This window comes from Colossoma macropomum, unplaced genomic scaffold (assembly GCF_904425465.1).
Source record: "Colossoma macropomum unplaced genomic scaffold, Colossoma_macropomum, whole genome shotgun sequence".
Lineage (NCBI taxonomy): Eukaryota > Metazoa > Chordata > Actinopteri > Characiformes > Serrasalmidae > Colossoma > Colossoma macropomum.
The window spans coordinates 37,081,374-37,105,725 of NW_023494788.1; the positions used below are offsets into that span (position 1 = coordinate 37,081,374).

The following is a 24,352-nucleotide window of genomic DNA, read 5'->3' on the forward strand; positions in this document are numbered from 1 at the left end:
CCATCTGCATGCTTAAATGGTTTATTGCATGGTGAAACGGTTATACGGACTGATGGACAATGTGTTGTAGATGATTCGAAATAGCCGAGAGTTTTTACTGAACTGCAGAACTCTAATGCTCCGCTCGCTGGTGTCACTCGACCATTTAAAATTTTTAACTTTCTAACCACTTCCTGATGTTAGTTCTTTTACTGCTCTATTTTCCTTTCGTATCTTATTGAATCATTTCATTTTTAAGATTTTTAGTTTTTCTTATTGTCTATTATCTTAGTTAGTTCTTTTCCTAACTTTTCATTAATTTTTATTACATATTTTATTGCTATTTTATGTCTATTTCTCAATTGAGCTTTTATTTATTTAATTTGATTTGTTTTAGTTGATTAAATTCCATTTCAACTTCTTCAATCCCTGCTTAACTTGCTCGGCTGCATTGTAAATGAGGGTAACCCTCAATGTACTTCCACATACTGAAGTATGCAGAGACCACAAATATGTCAAAGAAATGCCAAATGCATTCTATTGTAGTCCATACATAAAGTACTGAGCAAAACCAAAGAATACCCCGCACCCTTCACCCTCCCAGTCAAAACTTTTTTTTTGGAGGGCATTTTTGAATACAGTGTTTTGGTAGAGTGATTTTGGAGGGTGTTTTTGAATACAGTGTTTTAGTAGAGTGATTCTGGAGGGTGTTTTTGAATACAGTGTTTTAGTAGAGTGATTCTGGAGGGTGTTTTTGAATACAGTGTTTTGTATAGAGTGATTTTGGAGGGCATTTTTGAATGCAGTGTTTTGGGTAGAGTGATTTTGGAGGGTGTTTTTGAATACAGTGTTTTGTATAGAGTGATTTTGGAGGGCATTTTTGAATGCAGTGTTTTGGGTAGAGTGATTCTGGAGGGTGTTTTTGAATACAGTGTTTTCTATAGAGTGATTTTGGAGGGCATTTTTGAATGCAGTGTTTTAGTAGAGTGATTCTGGAGGTTGTTTTTGAATACAGTGTTTTAGTAGAGTGATTCTGGAGGGTGTTTTTGAATACAGTGTTTTAGTAGAGTGATTCTGGAGGGTGTTTTTGAATGCAGTGTTTTGGGTAGAGTGATTTTGGAGGGTGTTTTTGAATACAGTGTTTTGTATAGAGTGATTTTGGAGGGCATTTTTGAATACAGTGTTTTGGGTAGAGTGATTTTGGAGGGCGTTTCTGAATACAGTGTTTTGTATACAGTGATTTTGGAGGGTGTTTCTGAATACAGTGTTTTGTATACAGTGATTTTGGAAGTCGTTTTGAATACAGTGTTTTGGGTAGAGTGATTTTGGAGGGCGTTTCTGAATACAGTGTTTTGTATAGAGTGATTTTGGACGGTGTTCTTGAATACAGTGTTTTGTATAGAGTGATTTTGGAGGGTGTTTTTGAATACAGTGTTTTGTATAGAGTGATTTTGGAGGGTGTTTTTGAATACAGTGTTTTATATAGAGTGATTTTAGAGGGTGTTTTTGAATACAGTGTTTTATATAGAGTGATTTTGGAGGGCGTTTTTGAATACAGTGTTTTGTATAGAGTGATTTTGGAGGGCATTTTTGAATACAGTGTTTTGTATAGAGTGATTTTGGAGGGCATTTTTGAATGTAGTGTTTTGGTAGAGTGATTTTGGAGGGCATTTTTGAATGTAGTATTTGGGTAGAGTGATTTTGGAGGGCATTTTTGAATGCAGTGTCTTGGTAGAGTGATTTTGGAGGGCATTTTTGAATACAGTGTTTTGTATAGAGTGATTTTGGAGGGCATTTTTGAATGTAGTGTTTTGGTAGAGTGATTTTGGAGGGCATTTTTGAATGCAGTGTCTTGGTAGAGTGATTTTGGAGGGCATTTTTGAATGTAGTATTTGGGTAGAGTGATTTTGGAGGGCATTTTTGAATGTAGTGTTTTGGTAGAGTGATTTTGGAGGGCATTTTTGAATACAGTGTTTTCGGTAGAGTGATTTTGGAAGTCGTTTTGAATACAGTGTTTTGGGTAGAGTGATTTTGGAAGTCGTTTTGAATACAGTGTTTTGTATACAGTGATTTTGGAGGGCGTTTCTGAATACAGTGTTTTGGGTAGAGTGATTTTGGAGGGCGTTTCTGAATACAGTGTTTTGTATAGAGTGATTTTGGAGGGTGTTCTTGAATACAGTGTTTTGTATAGAGTGATTTTGGAGGGTGTTTTTGAATACAGTGTTTTGTATAGAGTGATTTTGGAGGGTGTTTTTGAATACAGTGTTTTATATAGAGTGATTTTAGAGGGTGTTTTTGAATACAGTGTTTTATATAGAGTGATTTTAGAGGGTGTTTTTGAATACAGTGTTTTGGGTAGAGTGATTTTGGAGGGTGTTTTTGAATACAGTGTTTTGTATAGAGTGATTTTGGAGGGCATTTTTGAATACAGTGTTTTGTATAGAGTGATTTTGGTGGGCATTTTTGAATGCAGTGTTTTGTATAGAGTGATTTTGGAGGGCATTTTTGAATACAGTGTTTTGTATAGAGTGATTTTGGAGGGCATTTTTGAATGTAGTGTTTTGGTAGAGTGATTTTGGAGGGCATTTTTGAATGCAGTGTCTTGGTAGAGTGATTTTGGAGGGCGTTTTTGAATACAGTGTTTTGTATAGAGTGATTTTGGAAGTCGTTTTGAATACAGTGTTTTCGGTAGAGTGATTTTGGAAGTCGTTTTGAATACAGTGTTTTGGGTAGAGTGATTTTGGAAGTCGTTTTGAATACAGTGTTTTCGGTAGAGTGATTTTGGAAGTCGTTTTGAATACAGTGTTTTGGGTAGAGTGACAATGCGGGGCATTTATAAATAGTGTTTTGGATAGAGTGATTTTGGAGGGTGTTTTTTTAATGCACTGTTTTGGTAGAGTGCTTTTGGATGGCGGTCGAATACAGAGTTTTGAGTATAGTGATTTTGGAGAGTGTTTTTGAATACAGTGCTGAGAGTGATTTTGGAGAGTGTTTTTTGGGGGGGGGGTTTGAATACAGTGCACTAGTTGCGTGATTTTGGAGGGTGTTTTTATTACAGTGCTGAGAGTGATTTGGGTAGGGTGACCTACAAAGATTCTGTCCTGGTGTCCAGCTGATGGTGCTGGAAACTCTGGGAATGATCTGAGGAGGAATAAAAGTGTCTTTCTCTGCATGTGTGTGTGCGTGCGTATTAAGCTGTGTGTGTGAGTGAGATGGTTTAAAATCTGCCTGGAGGTCAGTGAAAGCAGCACTAAAAATAAACCAGAGAAGGTCCAGCAGGGGCAGTGAGTCACAGCTCCAATCCAACAGAGACATCTCTCTCTCACCTCACAAACACACATATACACTCACACTAATATGCACTAATAAACACATACAAAAACTTTAACACCAACCTCATCCATCCCATGAATTATTCAGTAACTGCTATGAATTATTTAGTACTACTCTAATCTACTATAGATTATTATTCTTTTATCTATTATGAATTTTGCAGTATCTACTATGAATTATACAGTAACTGCTGTATGTTATTTAGTATGTGAAATCAATTATGTAAATATGTAAATCTGTTGATTTTTGTGACATCATAAAAATCAATTATATAAAATGAGCTGTTTTTTGCAGCGTAGTTTACTTGACTGTATGGACTGTGTAGAGAACAAAACAACATCCATGTTATTACTTTCCATGATTTGGGTCCTTTAAGGAGTTTAATCCGTAAATCTGGGCACTTACTTGCATGGTAGAATGCGGACCACATCGTTTAGCTGGTAGCCTTCTATGCACACGGCACAGTGATTGAAATCAGGGTCCGTTTCCTGGAAAATAAAACACAGTGACCAAGCTGAGTACAGCATGAACACAGGAGCTGAACTCAAACCAAACATCAGCCTGCATCCAGAGTAAACACAGCCCGCAGCGTGGACTGCATCTGGACTGGAAAAGCATGGCCGGTCAGACAGGAGAGACGGACACAGGTCGCAGAAAGCAGCAGCCAAGAGTATGATGTAATCCCTGGTGTGTCATAGCACAGGTTGCCTAGCAACAGCCAGGTGATGCCATAAGGGTTTGTGCCAATACTGCACTGATAAAACAAGCAGAAGCAAAAATAAATAAACAAACACAAAGCTAGAACAAATAATAATAAGAAAAAAAAGTTCCAAAAAAAAATAAAAAAACAAAAAAAAGGGCTTGACCACAGCGTGAAATGAGGGTAATCAAGTAGTGTGGAGAATGAAGAAATGAATATTAATGTAAGATATTACATAAAAGAAAAAGTAATAAAACAAGATGAAAAACAAATAAATAAATAAATACACTGTACTTTATGTACCATTTGAGATTCCAAGAAAACAGTATATTGAAGAAAAAAAAAAAACTAAATTATTATAAATATAAAATAATGAATGATACTATCAAAGATAAACAAATTGGGAGAGGGATAAGAAGAAAGAACAAAAAAATAAAAACAACAGATTTATAAAATAATGCACTCTTAACAGAAGAGTTTTACTAACTTTTAACAACAGTGGAACCCTTTTTGATGCTATATATCCGTTCTTTAATGGTTCTTTAAAGAACCATTCACAACAAAAGTCTGAAGTGCAGAATCATACCAAATATAAATGGCATATTAATTACATAACTGTATGTAATTATGCTATTATATGTGAATAGTATAACAAAACCAGAGTGGTAACTAGATTTTTAAGGTCCAAAATCCAAAGCTGTGTTTTACAAATTACCACAGTCAGCAGATAAAGTCCAGCATGAGAAGTCAAAAACTGCCAAGAGATTCTGGACTTTTACAGCTAATTAGAGCTCCAAAAATCCAAAAACTGAAGCTCTAAAACTCCAAAGTGGGGGACTATTTTCTGTGTGACACAGTTTCAGTTCCCAACATAGATCCTCTATATTCTGTCCAATATATGGTAGCTTAGACAAGCGCACATGTACAAGAGCAGCAGCTCAAAAACTCCTGGAGTGCTGAGTTCCCATAAAGAACTGCAGTGGAACATCCATAGTGAGAGGTGTGAACAACAATAATGCAGAACATGAGCTGAATCAAAACAACAAACGCAAAAAAAAAAAGAGAATTCAGAAGTAAACAGTAAAGGAGAGTCCCACTGATTTTTTTTAATTTTTTTGCCATAATTCAGTGGTTGAGACGTAAACAGAGTCATCCAGAGTGATTTGGTGTGAAATGCTCCATTCTAGAGAAACACAGACCCAGTTTACACCTGGTCACTTCATGTGTCTACTATCTGGATTGTATCCTGATAAGATTTTAACCACATGCATTTACACTTAGTAGTCAACGTGTCTCCGGTCACTCGGGCTGAAATCTAATTGCTGTGTTTGATGGAAATTTGCTTGTTACGTGGCAATTAATTACCAACTGTTAATCTGTTCAGCCTCTTTGTTTGCAGTTTGTTTTGTACAGAAGTGTCTGTCCATGTTGCTATTAAGCATTTCATTTCATCCGATCCCCGACCTTGTGTGTCCTCCATGATTATCTTCCTCACAGACACAGATGCCCAGTGAGGTACTGCATGGGGAGGAGTGTCGGTTGTACTGGGAAGGGTTTTGGTTGTACTGGGAGGTGTTTTGGTTGTACTAGGAGGGGTTTTGGTTGTACTGGGAGGGGTTTTGGTTGTACTAGGAGGGGGTTAGTTGTACTGGGAGGGGTTTTGGTTGCACTAAGAGGGGTTTAGGTTGTACTGGGAGGGGTTTTGGTTGTACTAGGAGGGGGTTAGTTGTACTGGGAGGGGTTTTGGTTGCACTAAGAGGGGTTTAGGTTGTACTGGGAGGGGTTTTGGTTGTACTACAAGGGGTTTTGGTTGCACTGGGAGGGGTTTGGGTTGTACTGGGAGGGGTATGGTTGTTGAATGTGTCTTGGAGAGACAGATGTGTTTACGCCGCTAAAATGTATCTCAGTCCACGTCCTGAATGCGTCTTGAGTGCGTTTACACTTGCATTTTTATGTGGATTGGCCTCATCCAGATTTAATCCTGATACTCAAGACAAATGAAGTAACCAGGTATAAACAGGGTCTTACTGACTAAGATTCTTTTATAGTGGTGGTGATAGGAACCAGGGGTCACCATGACTACAGCACAAATATAGCAATTTTATTTACTATCCAAAATCACCAATGAACCTAACGTGTCTTCTGAGTTTTATATGGAATGTTGATGATGGCCAAATAAGTTTCTTTAGGGACTATTCTGCCTTGCATGTATTCCTCCACCACAAATGGATTTTAAGGACAACATTTTCTCAAAACTATCATAAAACAATGTCTCAGACATCAGGCAGTGTATTCAACACCATTTCATGTAATAACTTTCTGTGAGGGAGGTGGACGTCTGGTTCCTTTCACAACCACTGTGAACAAATCTGACTCTGTAAGTTTCTCTAGAACAAAGCATTTCACACCAAACCACTCTGAATGACTTTGTTTACAGCTTAACCATTTGTTTTGTTTATATAGAAACTTTAAAAATTCAGTGGAATTCCCCTTTCATGATTAAAATGTAAGTAGTTTATTTTACTCCCCAATATACCCAAGTAGAAGTAAAAATATTATCATGTGAGAGATCTACTAAGCCAACCAACCGAACCGAGTAAATGTAATTAGCTATCATCCACCTACATCAGTGTAGAAAAGCAGACAGAAAAATGGAAAAATGGAAAGTAATGGAGAATCTCGTTTATTAAGCAGTTTTAGATGCTTGTCAGCTTTCCAACTGTAGATATAATCCCATTATCTAAAGAGCTGAGTGCTGGGCAGTTTTCCCACCAGGAAACAGGTCTAAGCAAAACATTCACCTTGTTTTCTGCTTTACAGCAGCCAGAGAGACTTGCGAGTAAGAGTGGCGTGCAGGTCACTGAGCAGGACGGATGATTTCACACCGTGCGTAAAGCCGACATGTATTTATAACACTGTGGCAGGCTCAGTGGTCAGAAAAGTGACCTGCTTCTGTTTCTGGGGTAATTCTGTACAGTACAGGCAGGAGGGTGTGTTCATTATTGCATTATGTAAAATACAAAATTACTTTTTGCAAAATAAAGGAAAGTCAAATTTTTCATAAAATCTTCTACCAAACAGGGCTATTTAAACTATTTAAACCCCACCCTTCCTCATTATAGCAAAGCTGATAGGCTGTAAAGCTTTCACAAGGACACAAATTCCATTAATTAACTGTAGAAATCATAATTAGGATGACATAATGTTCTAATGATGATGAAAACTGCTTGTTTTGGAAACAAATTCATACATAGGCATCATTCTCAATATTTATATTTGTCTTAGCAACAGCCATGTAACTGTTAGGCAATATGCTTTTAAGAAAACTGATGAAAAAAGACGAAAGAGATGTTTTTTTTAACAGTTAATTTTCAGCCATTAAACTAAAAATATCCATAAACGTTTAGTGATCATAAATCAGTTTTGTGTTAATGCTTGGCTTGGTGTGTGTTTATCTTCAGCCCAAAGCTTAATGTTAATCAAAGTATCTTCCTCACTATCAAAGCAGATTTTGACCTTTTTTCTTTTTTTAAACTATTGTTAAAAGCTCATACTGAAACTTCTGCTGGCCAAACGTCCTTTAAACATCTGAACAAGATGTAAGCTTTAACACACACACACACACACACACACACACACATAATTTTCTAAGCCACTTATCCTTCAGGGTTGCAAGGGAAGCTGGAGCCTACCCCGGTGGTCAGTGGGTGGAAGGCAGGATACACCCTGGACAGGTCGCCGGTCCATCGCAGGGCATAAGCTTTAATAAGTTTTTGTTATTTTTTATAAGAAAACAAGTTCATTTAATTAAATTCTCAAAAAGGTTGGTGTACCCAACTTTTGACAGGCACTGCATCATCATTTCAACTTAGTGACAAAGTTTAATACAGAAAAATAGTTGATTGTAGTCAAAGGTGGTGACAGGAACCAGAGGTTACCATGATTACAACACAAATATAGCCATTTTATTTACTATCCAAAACCACCAGTGAACCTACACACGTCTTTTGAGTTTTATATGGAAAGTTGATGATGGTAAAATCTGAAATAATGAGTTTTCTTCAGGGACTATTTTGCCTTAGAACATCCTGCCTGTAGCCCTCCATCATGACTGGATTTTATGGCTAAAATCTTCCCAAAACTAATATAAAGCAATCTTAAATATCAGGTAGTGTATTCATAACCAAATCATGTAATAACTTTATGTGTGGGAGCTTTTAGAGGTGGATGTCTGGCTCCTATCACCACCACTGTGAACAATTCTGACTCGCTAAGTTTCTCTAGAACAGAGCATTTCACACCAAACCACTCTGAATGTGTTTGTTTACATCTCAACCATAAAATGATTAAGAGAATTAAAAAATTGGAATTCTCCTTTAAACCCTAATAAGTCAACAAACATTATCAAAGTTGACGGTAAATACAGCCCGTCTAACAGGCTCTTCACCTAAAACAATCAACATCCATCCATCAGCTGCCTCAGTTACTGAAACTAGCGGACCGTTAGTGAGTGACGTTAACACTCCACCCATTTTTCTGTCACGTTCGCCGATGTTCTTCCAGGAAGCATCTTTTTCTCTGGATGCTATTTCTGTCACCTGGCCGTGTCCTGGTCAAGGTCGCCCTGTGGTGAGCGGTGTTGAGTTTCTAATGGCCGCTCTCAGCAAAGCACCATCGACTGCGACCGAGCTAGCGTCTCTCAGTCAGCCGATAAACAGCAGTGAGGAGCAGGCAAGCATGTGATGGAGTTCAACCAAAAATAACACAACGACATGGAATGAGGAAGGAAAAAGATCAGTTTGGTATGAAACATTAGCGAAGAGAAGGAGGGCAAAGTTCACACAAACACACTGGAAGCTTTGAAGGAACACAATAGCTGTTGAAATCATTCAGTTTACTCTTAGTTCTATCGTCTTAAAGCCGTTTCAGATCCTTCAACCAGGCTGTGGACCATTGATGTTCTCCACAAATGCTTAACCCATATGAAATCTATAATCAATTAACATACACTCTAAAAAATAATAACCGAACTAAAAAGGATTCTGTGCATAATGCCATAAAGCAGGTGTCAGCAACCCAAATATTAAGAAGAACCATTTTGTCCTTTCCACAGAAATCAAACTATTTTGGGAGCCACAACATTTTATGTCCATTTTACCGTCTTGGCTGTAAATATGTCTCAGTATATGCTAATGTGCTAGTATAGGTTGAAAAACATAAACCAAAGCACAGAAGTACTTTGCTCTGCTTTAAGCTTTAGCTCAGCTATAGCTGCTTTTCTCACATCTCCAGCAGGAAACTTTTCCTCAAAAGTGGAAGTGTTTTGTAAAATTCCTCTCAACGTTAGATTTTTTACGAGGCTAAAGTCAGTTGTCATTCGCCAGCTTCTTGTTCAAATTTTCCTGTTCCACTTTAAATGGTGCCTTAGGCTCCATAATGTAAATGCTGCACCATTTAAGGTGGAATGGAAAAATTCGAATTAGAAATTGGTGAATGACTTCAGCTTTGTGACTTTTTAGTGTTTGACAGTTTCTGACTGCAGATTAAACGTATCAGGAAACCAGCTGGGGTGATTATAAACTCAGTTAAATCAGTCTATTCGTCTCCAATTCATCGATGTTCGTCTTAAATCGTTCCTTTGCTGTTTTGTAAGCTGCTTGCTAGGCAAGGCTGTTGTCTGTGTTGCCTTGGTGACCAGCAGTCTGCACACCAACCTCCAGGGTTAAAGGGTGAACTATCAGTTGTACATTAACTCCAGCATTTAAAACTGTGGTACAACAGCTTTATTTTACTGCAAAGGAGGATTATTTTATTTTTACATAAAAATCTTACATTATAAAGTGCTTTTTAAAAGAAACTATAGAAACCATATCGCCCCCTACACTTCCTGTATTGCATTACAGTCTGTCAGAATGACTGTGTGGATCATGTAAACATTATAAAGTGCTTTTCAAAAGAAACTAAAGAAACCATATCACCCCCTACACTTCCTGTAGTGTATTCCAATATAATTTACTCAGTCCTTGTCTATCAAATATAATAAATAAACTAAAAAGATGAAAGCTTTTGGAGACTGTTGTTTTAATCGTTTATTAGTACTGTACTCCAAAAACAGGGTTTTGATCATTTTTATTACGGCACTAATAATTCCTCTTGGGACCAGTTGTAAAAGCTTCTAATCATGATTGGTTTTGAAATGAGCCCAGTGGCCCGACAAGCTATCCTTTCTCAATTCCTCAGGGAATCAGAGCTTCATATGAAACCACTGGCTCTCTCTTCCTCAACCCAGCTAAGCCCGTCTAGCCAAAAACAGGCAGTCTGGAGTATCAGCTTGCAGCACCAGCCAGGAGCCAGGAGCTGAGGTTACAACTCACACAACCATGACTACACAAATAAGCTGCTACAGATTAGGGGTTGCATAGACTAGTCAACTAAGAAATCCACTAGTGGGCGCTGTGGGCAACATTCAGCAAGTTTAAGTACCTGAAATACGGTGATGATAAAAAACTGCAGTGAAGCAGGAGGAGTAGAGAACAGACAGCAGTTTTTCTGCTACACTAAGAAAAAAATACTTTATTAGTGTGGAAATAATACACAATATTAAACCAATTCTACTACAAGTTGCGTAAGACTGCACTGAAATACAGCCTTGTTAACCACAACCGCTATCAAAAATTCAGGAATAAGTTCCTAGTTCTAGTTCAGTGACTTGGCCTATATCACTCTCTAAAAGGCTTATCTATAAAGGTACTAGAGCTGGACAATTCGGAGAAAATATCTAATTGCGATTTTTCTCAGCAATACTACGATTGCGATTTAAATGTAATTATTTTCTATTAATGAATTTCCCAGCCTGTTTTTTTTGGCCAAGAAGACCAGAATATCCACTTTTTTTCTGGCATGAAGCTGGAACGCTGAGTGAGTCAGACTATAAGTCAGTTGTGGTTGTGATGTCACATATACAGAACATAGGTGTTTTATTGCTTCTGATTGGTCCAACTCATCTACAGGCTCTGTGTTATTAGTTCAGCTTTTCTCCATTTAAAACAAGACAACACTGTTGATCATGTATTCTATAATAAAAATTGTACTCTTTCAAATTGCGATTTCAATATGAAAACAATTAATCTTCTAGCCCTAAGAGATACTGCTTGCTACTAGCGTTTAGCTTGAAAAATGATCGCTTGTTCACTATCGGACTGATAAGACCAGAGCATGGAAGCGCACATAGCCAGAGCCAGTTTGAATCCTCAGCGAGAGGTGAGAATCTGAGAGCTGTGGTGATCTTAACATGCAGTTTACACCAGACAGTCTGTGTACTTTTGTGTGCCCAAAACTGAAACTCACTGAAGTACAACAAAAACTCTTCTGCAGTCACATTTCACACCTCAAAGCACAGCATTTGCCACCCTGTTAGCAATCAACAAACAAAATACTTTACACAACCACTTGTTTATATCCTAATCCTAACAATTACAGTCATGCAACTCCTACTACAGATACTGAACTAGATGGTATGAGGCCTATTTTTAAAAGACGATCAGAACAATCAAAAATGCAAAGTTTAATTAACATGATTTGAATGCAAGACAGCCTTTTTAGCTGGGATCTTCAAATAGCCGCTCATGGGCCCTTTCCAATGTGAGCACATTTTCTCGGCCCAAAACCGTTTTCCAGTCCTGTTCAGATTATGTGGTAGGGCAGGGCTCAATGTTAGCGTTTTTCTAAACTTGCCCAATCTGGTAAGCAACCTAAAAGTTCACTGTACCAATGCAAATTTTGACTGTCCCAAACAAATCTTTGTATCTTTAAAGTGTTATTCAAATATAAATAAGCACACCATGCTTACATAAATAAGATCACCATGGTAAACTTAGTTTTAACAAAACTGCTCAAATTTCTACCACTGAGTTGTATTTCTATTTTACTATAAATACATTCACATTCAGGTTATCAACAATCTTAATGTTCGCATTTGCATGCATAAGTCAGTGAATATTACCTTACCTTCTGCAAGTCATGTCAGTACAATACTGGCTACAAAGTTCCAGTTCATTTTTAAATTGAAGGTCTATCTCACATGGCTAGTTGGCGAAATAATTATTTATTTATTTATTTTTTTAACTGTGTGAAATGCTGTTGTGACTAACTTGTCAACATGTTAACTGTCATATACACATGTCCAGCTGTCCAGATGTGCTAGGGGCTTTTTTCACCACTGTATATAATGTGACAGAGGCTTGTCGTGACACTCGAGGGACTTTAAAACCACTTTAATCTGAATTGTTAGGATATTTCCTACAAATTTTCCAGAACATCTCAGGTATAGAGTGATCAAAATGGACCCATGAAAAGGGAGTTTTCCATGAGGGAATGAAGCTCGCTTTTCTTCGTATTCATGCATCGCCGCCATTTTCCAAATGTTTCGCTTTGATGTTATTGTAAACAAGTAATACCACTGGCTTGTTTTGTGACAATGAACAAGATAATTTTTGCAAGGCGATGATTTAAATGTTCAAGTGAACTGAGTTTGGCCTTAGTTGTCCTGTTAACACCCTGCACCATCAACAGGAGCTTGCCCAAGTGGGTAAGTGATTTTTCGTGCTGCTATCCCGATGTCACATTTAACTTGTCCCAGGCATTCAGGCAATTGTTTTTGCTGATCCCTGCATAGGGTAAAGCATTCAACACTGTTCTAGCATCAACCGCATTTGAAGTCATTTTGATATTTGAGTAAGTTAATGAGTGGATAATGGGTAAACTTTGGGGACCAAAAAAAATAAAATAAAAAAACAACAAAATAATACAAAAAAAGAGCTTCGGCCAAAATTAACATAGCACTGTAGACTTGCTATTGTACATAAAACACTGGTGTTACAGGCTAAAAATTCTGTAGCATAAAGATTAGCAACACAGAGAAATATATAAAAAAAAACATTTTTCATTATTCAAATATATATGCTGAGGGAAATTGGTGGGTTTTTGTGTTATAGAGTCTGACACTTCAAACTGCTAATGAGCTATTGGAAAAGTTTAAACTTGATTTGTTGCCTTAATGCTCAAACAAAGGAACAAACCGTGACCTTGACTGCCTTTTCAGTCCTGTCTGTAAGTATGCAGTGAAACTGAAACTGCCCTGTTCACTCCACAGCTGCAGAAAACTAGAGAACACTGAGTAAAGGGCAACGGGTTCAAAAATAGACCTACAAGCTTAGCAAGTCCATCAAACATGCTCTACACATCCACAAATAGAGACAGCACTCCTGAACTGCTACACCTACACTGACCATCTGAAGACTGGTGACACTCGAGGGTTGTCAAAATAGAATTACGATGTGTGAATATTTGTTGAATCCAATTAGTGCAGCACAACCTCAGGGAGCTCTGTGAACTCAGCCAACAATCTGTCCAATCAACTAATCATGCTGATATAAAAGTGATGAATAAAGATCTCCATGATGAAGGAGAGAAGCTTAGAGAGGTTCCATTTACATTGACAGACAGATCTGGAACATTTACAGAGTTTTTATTTCAGATATTTTTCAAATGTTTCTACTGAACACTGTCAATACAGAACAGCAAAAACAGCCTTAACAGCATCAATTCATCAGTTTAATCATCAATAATCTATGGGAGACCACACTCTTCAAATTTTAGATCTTTCCATTTTCTTTAAGAAAACAGAAAATACATGTTTTATGCTAACAAAAAAGTTGAAAAATTGACAATCACACATTACATGCCACTTTGTACCATGTTACTTACAACACTGTATCAGGTCTTTACGATATCTAAAAATAATTAGCATGATATTTTCTGGTCAAAGAAATCTTGTGATTATCGATTTTACCCTTGCAGCTTTGACCTACTTTCTATTCTATAACAGGCCAGATATTAAATAATAGAATAAGAATCTTTTGAAACCTACTTCACCTGTCGTTTTAGCATATGTTACTGCAAACGTGCATCGTGAGCTTCTTCTGGTGTGTGTTCATAGCAACTTGCATGCAAACTGAGCTCCCTAGTGGAGAAATTTTTAACAGCAAGTAATTTCCAAAGCAACGCCCATGTCTTGTACATTATAGTGGCATTTCCAGGGAAACTTACACTGTATGGAAAACACTGTAAATTTTACTCACTAAATCACACATGGCAAAGACAGTAGGAAGTTTTACTCTACTGCAGCCTTTTAAAGGCCCTGTTATAACTCAGTGTTTTAACAGCGGAGCTAAACAGCACATTATGTGTACATATTCCTCAATATTAACTATTACTCTTTGTCTGATCCTGTATCGCAGCCATAGACAGCGATCAGGGGAACTTTCTCTTCAGGTCAGAGCTAACTTAGCTCAACTTAGCTGCTTTAAAGTAAAACCCAGCCACATTAGCTCAGTGGTTGTACTGCAGCGAGTCACACTGAAGCTGAAGTTCTAAAGCAGATTGGCATTTTCGGTACCACTGACTCACGCTAAAGTTAATGTAAAGAAAAATGAGTAGAAAGTGAAGCTGTGTGGTAAAGTTATAACATTTGTCATAATTTCATGCTGCTGAGACCTCATAAACATTTGGGGTGATGTTTCTGTACAAAAAATTAGAACACATTGTGGGTGATGCACCCAGCTGTCAGTCAATGAAGCTTCATGATCGCTCCTGTAATGCTGGCAAGCTCCAGGAGCAACTGGCGTTCGTTGGCAGTTAGGATTGTTTACCTCTGGATGAACGTGCCACATGAAGCAAAGTGAAGCAGTGTTCTTTTGCATCTACGGGTCAGTTTAGAAGTGTGATCTGTTCAGACTAATGCTGCAAAAAGGTCACATTTAAAAGATAACGTGAACAGCCAAACAAAATAAATTGGATTTGGAGAGAAAATCAGATTAGGGCCACTTTTACCTGCTGTATGAAGATAGCCTAACAGAAAAAATTGACTATTTGGGGACACGCGCACACTTCTTAAAGGAATGTGAACCCCGGTTGGTCCTCTGTACTTCTCTCTCAGTTCTCTTTTCCAACAAGGTGATTATCACCCTTCACACATCTCCATCGTGTTAGCCGTCAATTATTAGTGATATCCGATTACATCGCCCCGTCACCCAGGCCTAGACTGCACATGAACGCCGTCAAAGAAGAAGTGATGAAGTTTCAGCCTTGGCAAATGGAGCCATCAGACACCTGCTGCGAGTGATATAGAGCGTCTGAGTGTAACCATGACACCAACATACCCATCATCATCATCACCGAGCTTCAGACAGCAGCTGTTCAATCAACACCTCCCGCACTTTACTGCAGATACAGTAACTTACATACATGCTATAAATCTCTCTCTCAGAGGGGCGGTTTCAGTTTCTTACTGCGCTCTCTCAAGGCTGCTGATGTTTTATTCATGATCAAAGCCAGCCTGACCTTGACCACAATCTGCTCAGCAGCACTCACTGACTGACCCTCTCTCTCTCTCTCTCGCTCTCTCTCTCTCTTTCCCCCTCCATCTTCTCTCTCTTTCACTTCTCTGTCCATCTTTCTCCCAGAAAGGGGGGAATATATTTATATATATATATATATATATATATATATATATATATATATATATATATATATATATATCTCTTTCACTTCTCATCTATCTCTCTTCTCTCTCCTCTCTCATTCTTTTTGTCTTACCTTTCTCATTTTTTCTCTCCTCTCTCTCACTTCTCTTTCCTTCGTTTTACTCTCTCTTTCTCTCTCCATCTCTCTCCCTTGGTCTTTCTCTCTGTTTTCCACTTCTCTGTCCATCTTTCTCCCCCTCTCTCATCTTCTTTCTCTTTCTTGTTTGATTTCTCTTCTTTTTCTTTTCTCTTTCACTTCATGTTCTTTCTTAATCTCCTTCCTCTCCTCTTTTTCACTCTTCTTCTGTCTTGTCTTATCTCTCTCTCTCTCACTCTCCCTCCCCCTCTTTCTTTCTCTGCTCTAACAGCTGTGTACTCTAGTAAACCTCCTGCCTCAGCAAACACCTGGACTGTCACTCTCTTCTACAGGTGGACGATCTGGACTGCCCTTCATTTGACTTCTTTAAAGGGACACACTCAGTTCAGTGGCGCAGAACCCAGGACAAGCATCCAGTGTTACTGACGTTGTAACTGTAGTGTCCTGTTTTGTGCCTCATCCAAAAAGCAATATGTCTTATTGCTTCAGTGTAAACATGTGGAGCTAAACTACTGTAGACTGCACAGGTGGGCTAAACTGCTGTAGACTGAATTGGTGGGACTAAACTGCTGTAGGCCAAATGGTAGGGGCTAAACATCTGTAGGCCAAATGGTAGGGTCTAAACTTCTGTAGGCCAAATAGGTGGAGCCTGTACTGCTATGGGTTGAATTGGTGTGGCCTACACTGCTATAGGCCAAACCGGTGGAGCCTATATTGTTATAGGCTGAATAGGCGGGGCCTATACTGCTGTAGGATAAATGGGCGGGTTAGGCTGCTGTTTTTGTTTCTCTACATGGACTGTATGGATTGGGGAGTGAATGCAATGCTATAACTTGAACTATTTTCACTTTTAATGCATGGACTGTTTGTTCTTTCCATTATATGGGTTGACATGTTTAACATTATTGACTGAATTTGTGAAATTCAAATAATATAACATGACTTTACAGCAATCAGTTTAAAATTCAGCATTATTGTGAATTACTTTAAAATAAGTGCTGTACAGCTTAGTAAATTTGTGTGGACACTCAGTATTTATCTTCTTTTTTATCTTTCTTTAGGTGAAGCAACACTCTCTAAATGTTTATGCATCTGTTCTTCATTTTATACATTATTTGTATAGTAATTCACTGTAAATGTATTTGTATATCACTAACATTCTACATAATTTCATCAAAACAGAAAAAACATTTGACTGAATATCTTTGATGTGTTTTCTGTCCTGTTCCTCTTGCTTTCTTTCATGTATTTGATGATCACAGATTAAAGTGCAGTGTTTTGGAGTGGAGCTGATGGTAATCAGTCTGATGCCGTGAAACATTCTGGGCTCATGAAGCCGGTGAGTAAAACTGAAGCTGGGAAAAAAAAAAACGAGCGCTCACCTTGTCCCCTCTCTTTACTGTCCGGGTGGTCAGCTTACTGATGGCCTTCTTGGCAGCATCCCCAAGTCGTCGCTATAGAAACAAGATGGCAGGAGAGAGAGAGAGAGCGAGAGAGAGTGAGAGCATGAATCAAACAAATGTACTGTAAATTCAATTAGCCTAAGAATGAAACAGCAGTGACCACGCAATGTTTAAAAATAGACCCCGTGTTGTCATTCAGCTGTGGAGCGCTAGGCCTGGACAATATCACGTTAAATTTATATCACAGTTACATCAATGCATATGAAATTACATAGTGTCTTATTAAGTCTGCACTGCTGACCTTTTCAGATGTTTGTTTTGAAATTTTCCTTGACAATATATAACAATACATCACTATTTTAAATAAGGAAAGAAAGAAAAGCTTTTCCTAAAGTAAGAATCTGCACTGACAATGTAAACAGTCATATGTGTGTAATGTTGATGAGGGTAATATAGTGTATCCCTCCATCATGAATTGATTTAAAGCCAAAATCTTCTCAAAACTATCGCAGAAACAATGTCTCAGACATCAGGCAGCGTATTCATTACCATTTCATGTAATACCTTTTTGTGAGGGAGCTTTTACAAGTAGACGTCTGGTTCCTATCACCACCACTGTGAACAACTCTGACTCAGTAAGTTTGTCTTGAATGGAGCATTTCACACCAAACTACTCTGAATGACGTTGTTTACATCTTAACCATTTAATTATGTGGGGATTTTGAAAAACAGAGGTGGAGAAAGGGTTGAAATTTCATGAAGGCCCCATTTTGAAGAGTTTGTCTTACTTCACTTCACAAAATATTTGTTGGGTCATAGGACGAACACGGCTTCTGTATGTGGGTTCTGAGTCAGACTCCGGAGTTTGTCAATACACTGGAGAGGATGAAGTGCATATCAAATCAGTATTAACTACATATCAAATCAATAATAAACTACATATTAAATCAATAATAACTACATATCAAATCAATAATAACTACATATCAAATCAACATGGTGACCTATTTATGTAAGGAACCAATCATATAGGTCATATAGAGGAGCTGAAAGAGGTCAGTACACTACAGCGCAATCAGGATTTGTGTGTGTGTGTGTGTGTGTGTGTGTGTGTGTGTGTGTATGTATAACAGACAGGAAGCAGATGCTGAGAAGGCAGAGCCCACACCCACTCCCCTGTCCCCCACACACCTCCTTCATTAAGATTTCATGAACTGAACAGTCTGAACCATTACTGCATCACACACACACACTCCCACACACACATCTCTCACACAAAGTGACTGAAGGTCACCTAGACCACACACCACACATCAGGGAGAACAGAGAAAGCTCTTATGTATGTATGCATGTATATATAACAAATAAATAGAAACTGGGCACTAAATTGTGCAGAAATCACATATTTGATTTGAGTGTGCCCTATGAAGAGGATGAGTTAATTATTATTACTAAGAAAATTAAATTCACTTAGAATTATTTGTTAAGTTTTTCTTTAATTCTTATATATATTTTTTATTAGAAAATCAACACGTAATTTGTCAGGCAGAGTTAACACATTTGCGTATGACTGTGTACATACATATATCTTACATTATATACATATACATGTTTATGTGTATATACAAATATCTTACATTAACATACACTAAGGTTATTGAAGTATTGTAAACATACATACATATAGATCCATGAGGAGTGGTGTGTGTGTGTGTGTGTGTGTGTGTGTGTGTGTGTGTGTATGTGTGTGTGTGTGGTACCTGGCTGCGGTCCCGGGCGCTGGTGTCTCTGATCTTCTGGATGAAGTAGAAGATCAGCCATGCGGAGGAGATGATCATCAGGACGATGAAGGAGATGGAGACGAACACCAGGGATCCGCGGTTGATGTTCTTGGCCGGACCGCGCTGACCCACCATCACCGACACCAACACCGTCTCATTCCGCTCCAGCATAGACAGGATCTCCTTCCCAAACGACTCTGTGATCATCACGGCTACTGTGTCTCCGGTTCCTGCAGGAAGACCAGAGGAACTGAGTGAAAATCTCTTTATTAGTAGAGGTTTATATACCTAATGTTTTTTTATTGCTTCACGCATTTTAAGATTATCTCGAAGACAGCAAAACTATGAAGCGACATATGGACTTCTGGAGTGACCAAAAAGTGTTTATAAAAGTATAAGTATAAACTATCTTCTATTTTTTAAAGTAAACAACTCTGAACTACAGCCTGGGTGACATCAGTGGGCTGATTATATTGGCCAATACTGACAACCAACAGTTTTATCGGTATCTGCAAAAACATTAACAATAACTACTGACTTTATTGGTCACTGAATTTGCAGGATTTGAACTCAATGTCCTGGCAATAGAATAAAACTTTAAACAACTGGGAAACTAAAGGCGTTATAACAAATATCAAATAAGCAAACATTACTCACTGCTGACCTCTAAAGGTGCTATAGCATTAGAAGTTAAAAGTGTGTTTTTGTATGACTCAATAAATCTCAACAAATGCATTTTATGCTTTTTATTTATTTACATATATTTGCCTCAAGTCAGCAGATGAAAACACATGCAACGCACACAATTATGAAAGCTAACAACAACAGAAAATGATAGTGGTCGGCATAAACAATAGCAATGAGCTTATATGTCTGTGGTCATGCAATTATGTAATAAATTTGACACTCTTATTTCAACACTTGGAGCTTTTTATCCTGGACGAGCCTAAACATGTTATGACTCTTACCCTAAACATATCTTCAGGTCATAACAATAGATAAAGTCCAAGCCGGGTGAACATCTGTGCTCGATAAGGCCTCGTCCTTGAGTGCATTATTCCAAGCTAGTATTTCAATTTGAGAGTAATTTATCCCAGACAGCTTCTCCTGAAACAGCTGATAGGCCTCGACGCCACAACGCAGGCTTGAAACTCTATCAAATGTGTCCTTGACCCAAGCTGGTCACGTTTGAATGTTTGTCAAGCTCGCAGTGATTTAGTCTGGAAGGCCGACGTGCCGTAATGACGTCTCTTTGAGGCAGTATTCTTTGATGTGATCCAGAAATGGCACATTGGAACATTAAATCGGTCACTGCCAATGATTGAGTCTCTGCTCCTGACGGTCACAGCTGAGATACGACGCTGACAAATCTGCTTTGGCAGCTATCTAGCAGCAGGTAGCACCGCAGAGGCTGGGAATGAATTACAGGGGACAGAGACGATACAAAACACTTTTCAAAGGTGACAGAGGAGCACAGTCTGTACTCAGAGCGGAACAGGAGCACTACAGGTGACGTAGCCTTAATAAACAACGCTCTTGTAAACCAAAGTCTAGATGAAGAGCTTTGTACCCTCAATCTGCTGCACGGAAACGCAAACTGACCTAGTACAGTACACTCCAGGACGTCAAGACTAGACCACTATTGAGGTTCATGTCAAAGTTGATTTACATGCCTAAATCAACACATGCTTGCCTCAAACCATATCTAGTTGTTAAGCCATCGCAAATAGGTTTGCTTATGTGGTTTCTGACACCACATCGTCTTAAAATTTCACATTTGTTTATAAAACGAAAACAATCAAGGCTACTAATATCTTCTACAGAGGTTCTACCATGAGCATGTTAATTGAGGTTGTTTATGAACTAATATCTCATATTCTAGTATCTTTAATAAGACTGCTTATTAAAGTTGTTTATAGACCAATATTTCCTACACTAGTATATAGGAGTGTTTACTGATGGTATTTAGAGACTAATGTCTCATTTTAGTGTACAAGAGTGTTTACTGGAGTTGTTTAAGGACTACTATCTTCTATTCTGTGTATAGGAATGTTAATTGAGGTCGTTTATGGACTAATATCGCCTATTCTAGTGTATAGGAGCATTCACTGAGTTTGTTTATGGACTAATCTCTCATATTTTGCTTTCTAAGACTGCTTATTAAAAGTCGTTTATAGACTAATAGTTCCTACTCTAGTATATAGAAGTGTTTACTGATGTTGTTTAGGGATTAATGTCTCATTTTAGCGTATAGGAATGTTTCTTGGGGTTATTTAAAGACTAATATCTCCTATTCTAGTGTATAGGAGTGTTTATTCAGGTTGTTTATGGACTAATATCTCCTCATGCATAGGAGTGTTACTTGAGGTCGTCTATGGACTAGTATCTCTAATCTAGAAGTGTTTGCTTATTTTAAATTGTGCCTAAGGTCACACAGATCTTAATGGAATCCAAATAGTATAGCTTAACTATAATGTAACAGCTAGGACATTAAATTAATCAACAATGCTAAAGGGAGAGATACGTTCACTGTAAAAAATGATTCAACGTTTTAATTTAAAAAGCTAAGTTGCCTTACAATTTTGAGTTCATTGAGCTTCAAATAATAACAAAATGTAAAACACAGATTATTATTCTGTTAACTTACTAACAGAAGAAGTTCAATGAACTCTATATGTTTAAGGCAACCAGGTTACTAACTTTTTTAAGTTAAAACACAATTTTTTACAGTGCTGCTTAGTGCATTCTAAGCTTGTCAGCTTCTGTCTGAAACTTGGTGAGGTTACAGGAGGTGGTTAACTAAAGCTCTGTCAGCCAGATAATGTCACGCTAATGACTGTCAGGGCAGACCAGCGATGCTGCAGTTTGTCCTGAGCTTTAGATCCGAAAACAACAGCTTTATACATCACACAAACACAGAGGCAGCCAGACGACTACGTTCTGAAACAGAGGATTATCAGAATGTTCCCAACAATACGCGCTATTGTAGTCAGAGTGAGACACTCTGGGTGTGTTTCTGGGTATGAGTTCAGGATGGTGTGGTTAAGTTCAGGATTTTAGTCACAGAATCACTCCTTTTTAAGCACTTCATCTCAAAATCACATCTAATCTTCAAGACAGCTGACGACTGCCAGTAAACGATTACCGTGGAGGTTTTATTCCCATCAGAGTGACAGAAATGCCGGTGAGGAGGGGTGATTTTACAAGTCTTAGTCATCTCAGATGAGAGCGTTTGCAGTGATACGGTTAAGGTCTTTGTCATAGAGCGAAGGGAAAGTACAGCAACGTTTGTGTCCTGAAATGTCAAGAGTTTCTGACAAACAGGAGATAAACTCCACTGTCAGTAATGCTGACAGTTTAATATCTTAATATGTACTTAATGTCTGGACGTTCAGTAGATCTACATGCTGGAGGTGGATGATACAGCAAAAAATCTAATCTAACAATACCTCATATAGGACATTTCCTTGATACAAGGTGTGCAATATGATATTTAGGTTTTCTGATGTTTGATAACTTGGAACAGACCAGAAAGAAGATACTATCACAAAACTGAATGAGCACAATTATTTTTACTTAATGTTGCAGTAAATGCTAAACATTACTAACGTGCAGTTATTCGGTGTTCTTTATGTACTGATGATATCCACAATGTGCTCAAAACAGCAATATATGTGACACCATAAGTAACGTTAAGCATAAATAATTTCATATTTTGAAAGATGTATATTATATTTTCCATTTCAATATGTTTACGCATACCGTAAAATGTTGAAAGATTACATTTTGTCTAATTGCCACTTCCCCTGATAAAGCTCCAGTTTGCCGATGTAGATCATTTCCTTCCCTCATTAAACTACCACAATTTTTAGAAAAGACAGTTTCTCCTGCATTGCAGTTCTGTTCTTTTACACACACACACACACACACACATTGCTACTTTCAAGGTAAGTCAATGGAACCAGACTTTTTTTCCAAATAATTTTGGGCCGTTTCTTTTTGTCCATTCATCATAAAATTTACAATGTAAAGGGCAACAGGCATTTTCAAATTATGTCAAAAACTGAAAAACAGCAAGAAAGGAGATACGAGGTTTTGCTCTGACCGAGATGACATATCAGTTTTAAACCACCAACTTTGTTGGTGGCATATAGACTAATAAAATATACACATTTTGGCTCTTATTGATGGACTAATATCACACCGTGTTCTAGTGTACAGGAGCGTTTATTAAGGTTGTTTATGGACTAATATCTCCTATTCTAGTGTATAGGAGTATTTATTGAGGTTGTTTATGGACTAATATCTCCTACTGTAGTGTATAAAAGTGTTTACAGATGCAGTTTATGGACTAATATCTCCTATTCAAGTGTACAGGGATGCTTATTGAGGTTGTTTATGGACTAATATCTGATACTCAAGTGTACAGGGATGCTTATTGAGGTTGTTTATGGACTACTAGCTCTCATTCTAGCGTATACAAGTGTTTACTGAGGTTGTTTATGGACTAATATCTCCTATTCAAGTATACAGGGTCTACACTCATTGTAGGTATGCTTATTGAGGTTGTTTATGGACTAATATCTCCTATTCAAGTATACAGGGACGCTTATTGAGGTTGTTTATGGACTAATATCTGATATTCAAGTGTACAGGGACGCTTATTGAGGTTGTTTATGGACTAATATCTGATATTCAAGTGTACAGGGACGCTTATTGAGGTTGTTTATGGACTAATATCTGATATTCAAGTGTACAGGGACGCTTATTGAGGTTGTTTATGGACTAATATCTGATATTCAAGTGTACAGGGACGCTTATTGAGGTTGTTTATGGACTAATATCTCCTATTCAAGTGTACAGGGACGCTTATTGAGGTTGTTTATGGACTAATATCTGATATTCAAGTGTACAGGGACGCTTATTGAGGTTGTTTATGGACTACTAGCTCTCATTCTAGCGTATACAAGTGTTTACTGAGGTTGTTTATGGACTAACATCTCCTAGTCTAGTGTACAGGTATGCTTATTGAGGTTGTTTATGGACTAATATCTCTCATTCTAGTGTATACAAGTGTTTACTGAGGTTGTATATGGACTAATATCTCCTATTCTAGTGTACAGAAGTGTTTACTAAGGTTGTTTGGTTGTTTGTGGACTACATCTCCTATTCTAGTGTATGGAAAGGTTTAGTGAGGTTGTTTATGGATTAATATCTCCTATTCTAGTGTACAGGAGAGGTCGTTTATGGTTGACTGTCTATGGTTGTGCTGAATCTGTGGATAGATACTTTCAGAAAACTACATAATTATGTAAAACAAGTTACACAACAGTAGACAGGCCTTAATATACCATTTATAGCCTTTAAATATTAAATGGGAAGAACTGGACATGAACAGGATCAGAAGACAGAGATAATTCAGAAGACAGAAACACTAGCAAACTATTGACGTCTTCTAATGTGAGCTACAGCCTGAC

At 37.8% G+C, this 24,352-nt stretch overlaps 1 protein-coding gene across 3 annotated transcripts in view; it reads right to left on the reverse strand.

Annotated features, from left to right (window-relative positions):
- rnf130 (ring finger protein 130) overlaps nucleotides 1-24,352 on the reverse strand; it is an 81,120-nt gene that overhangs the window by 20,267 nt on the left and 36,501 nt on the right. For all 3 annotated transcript variants that reach the window (XM_036569294.1, XM_036569292.1, XM_036569293.1), the window contains exons 4-6: nucleotides 18,855-19,105; nucleotides 17,074-17,145; nucleotides 3,718-3,800 (exon numbers count right to left, since the gene is read on the reverse strand). In XM_036569294.1, the coding sequence (XP_036425187.1) occupies nucleotides 3,718-3,800; nucleotides 17,074-17,145; nucleotides 18,855-19,105 (406 nt within the window). The remainder of the gene's footprint in view (nucleotides 1-3,717; nucleotides 3,801-17,073; nucleotides 17,146-18,854; nucleotides 19,106-24,352) is intronic.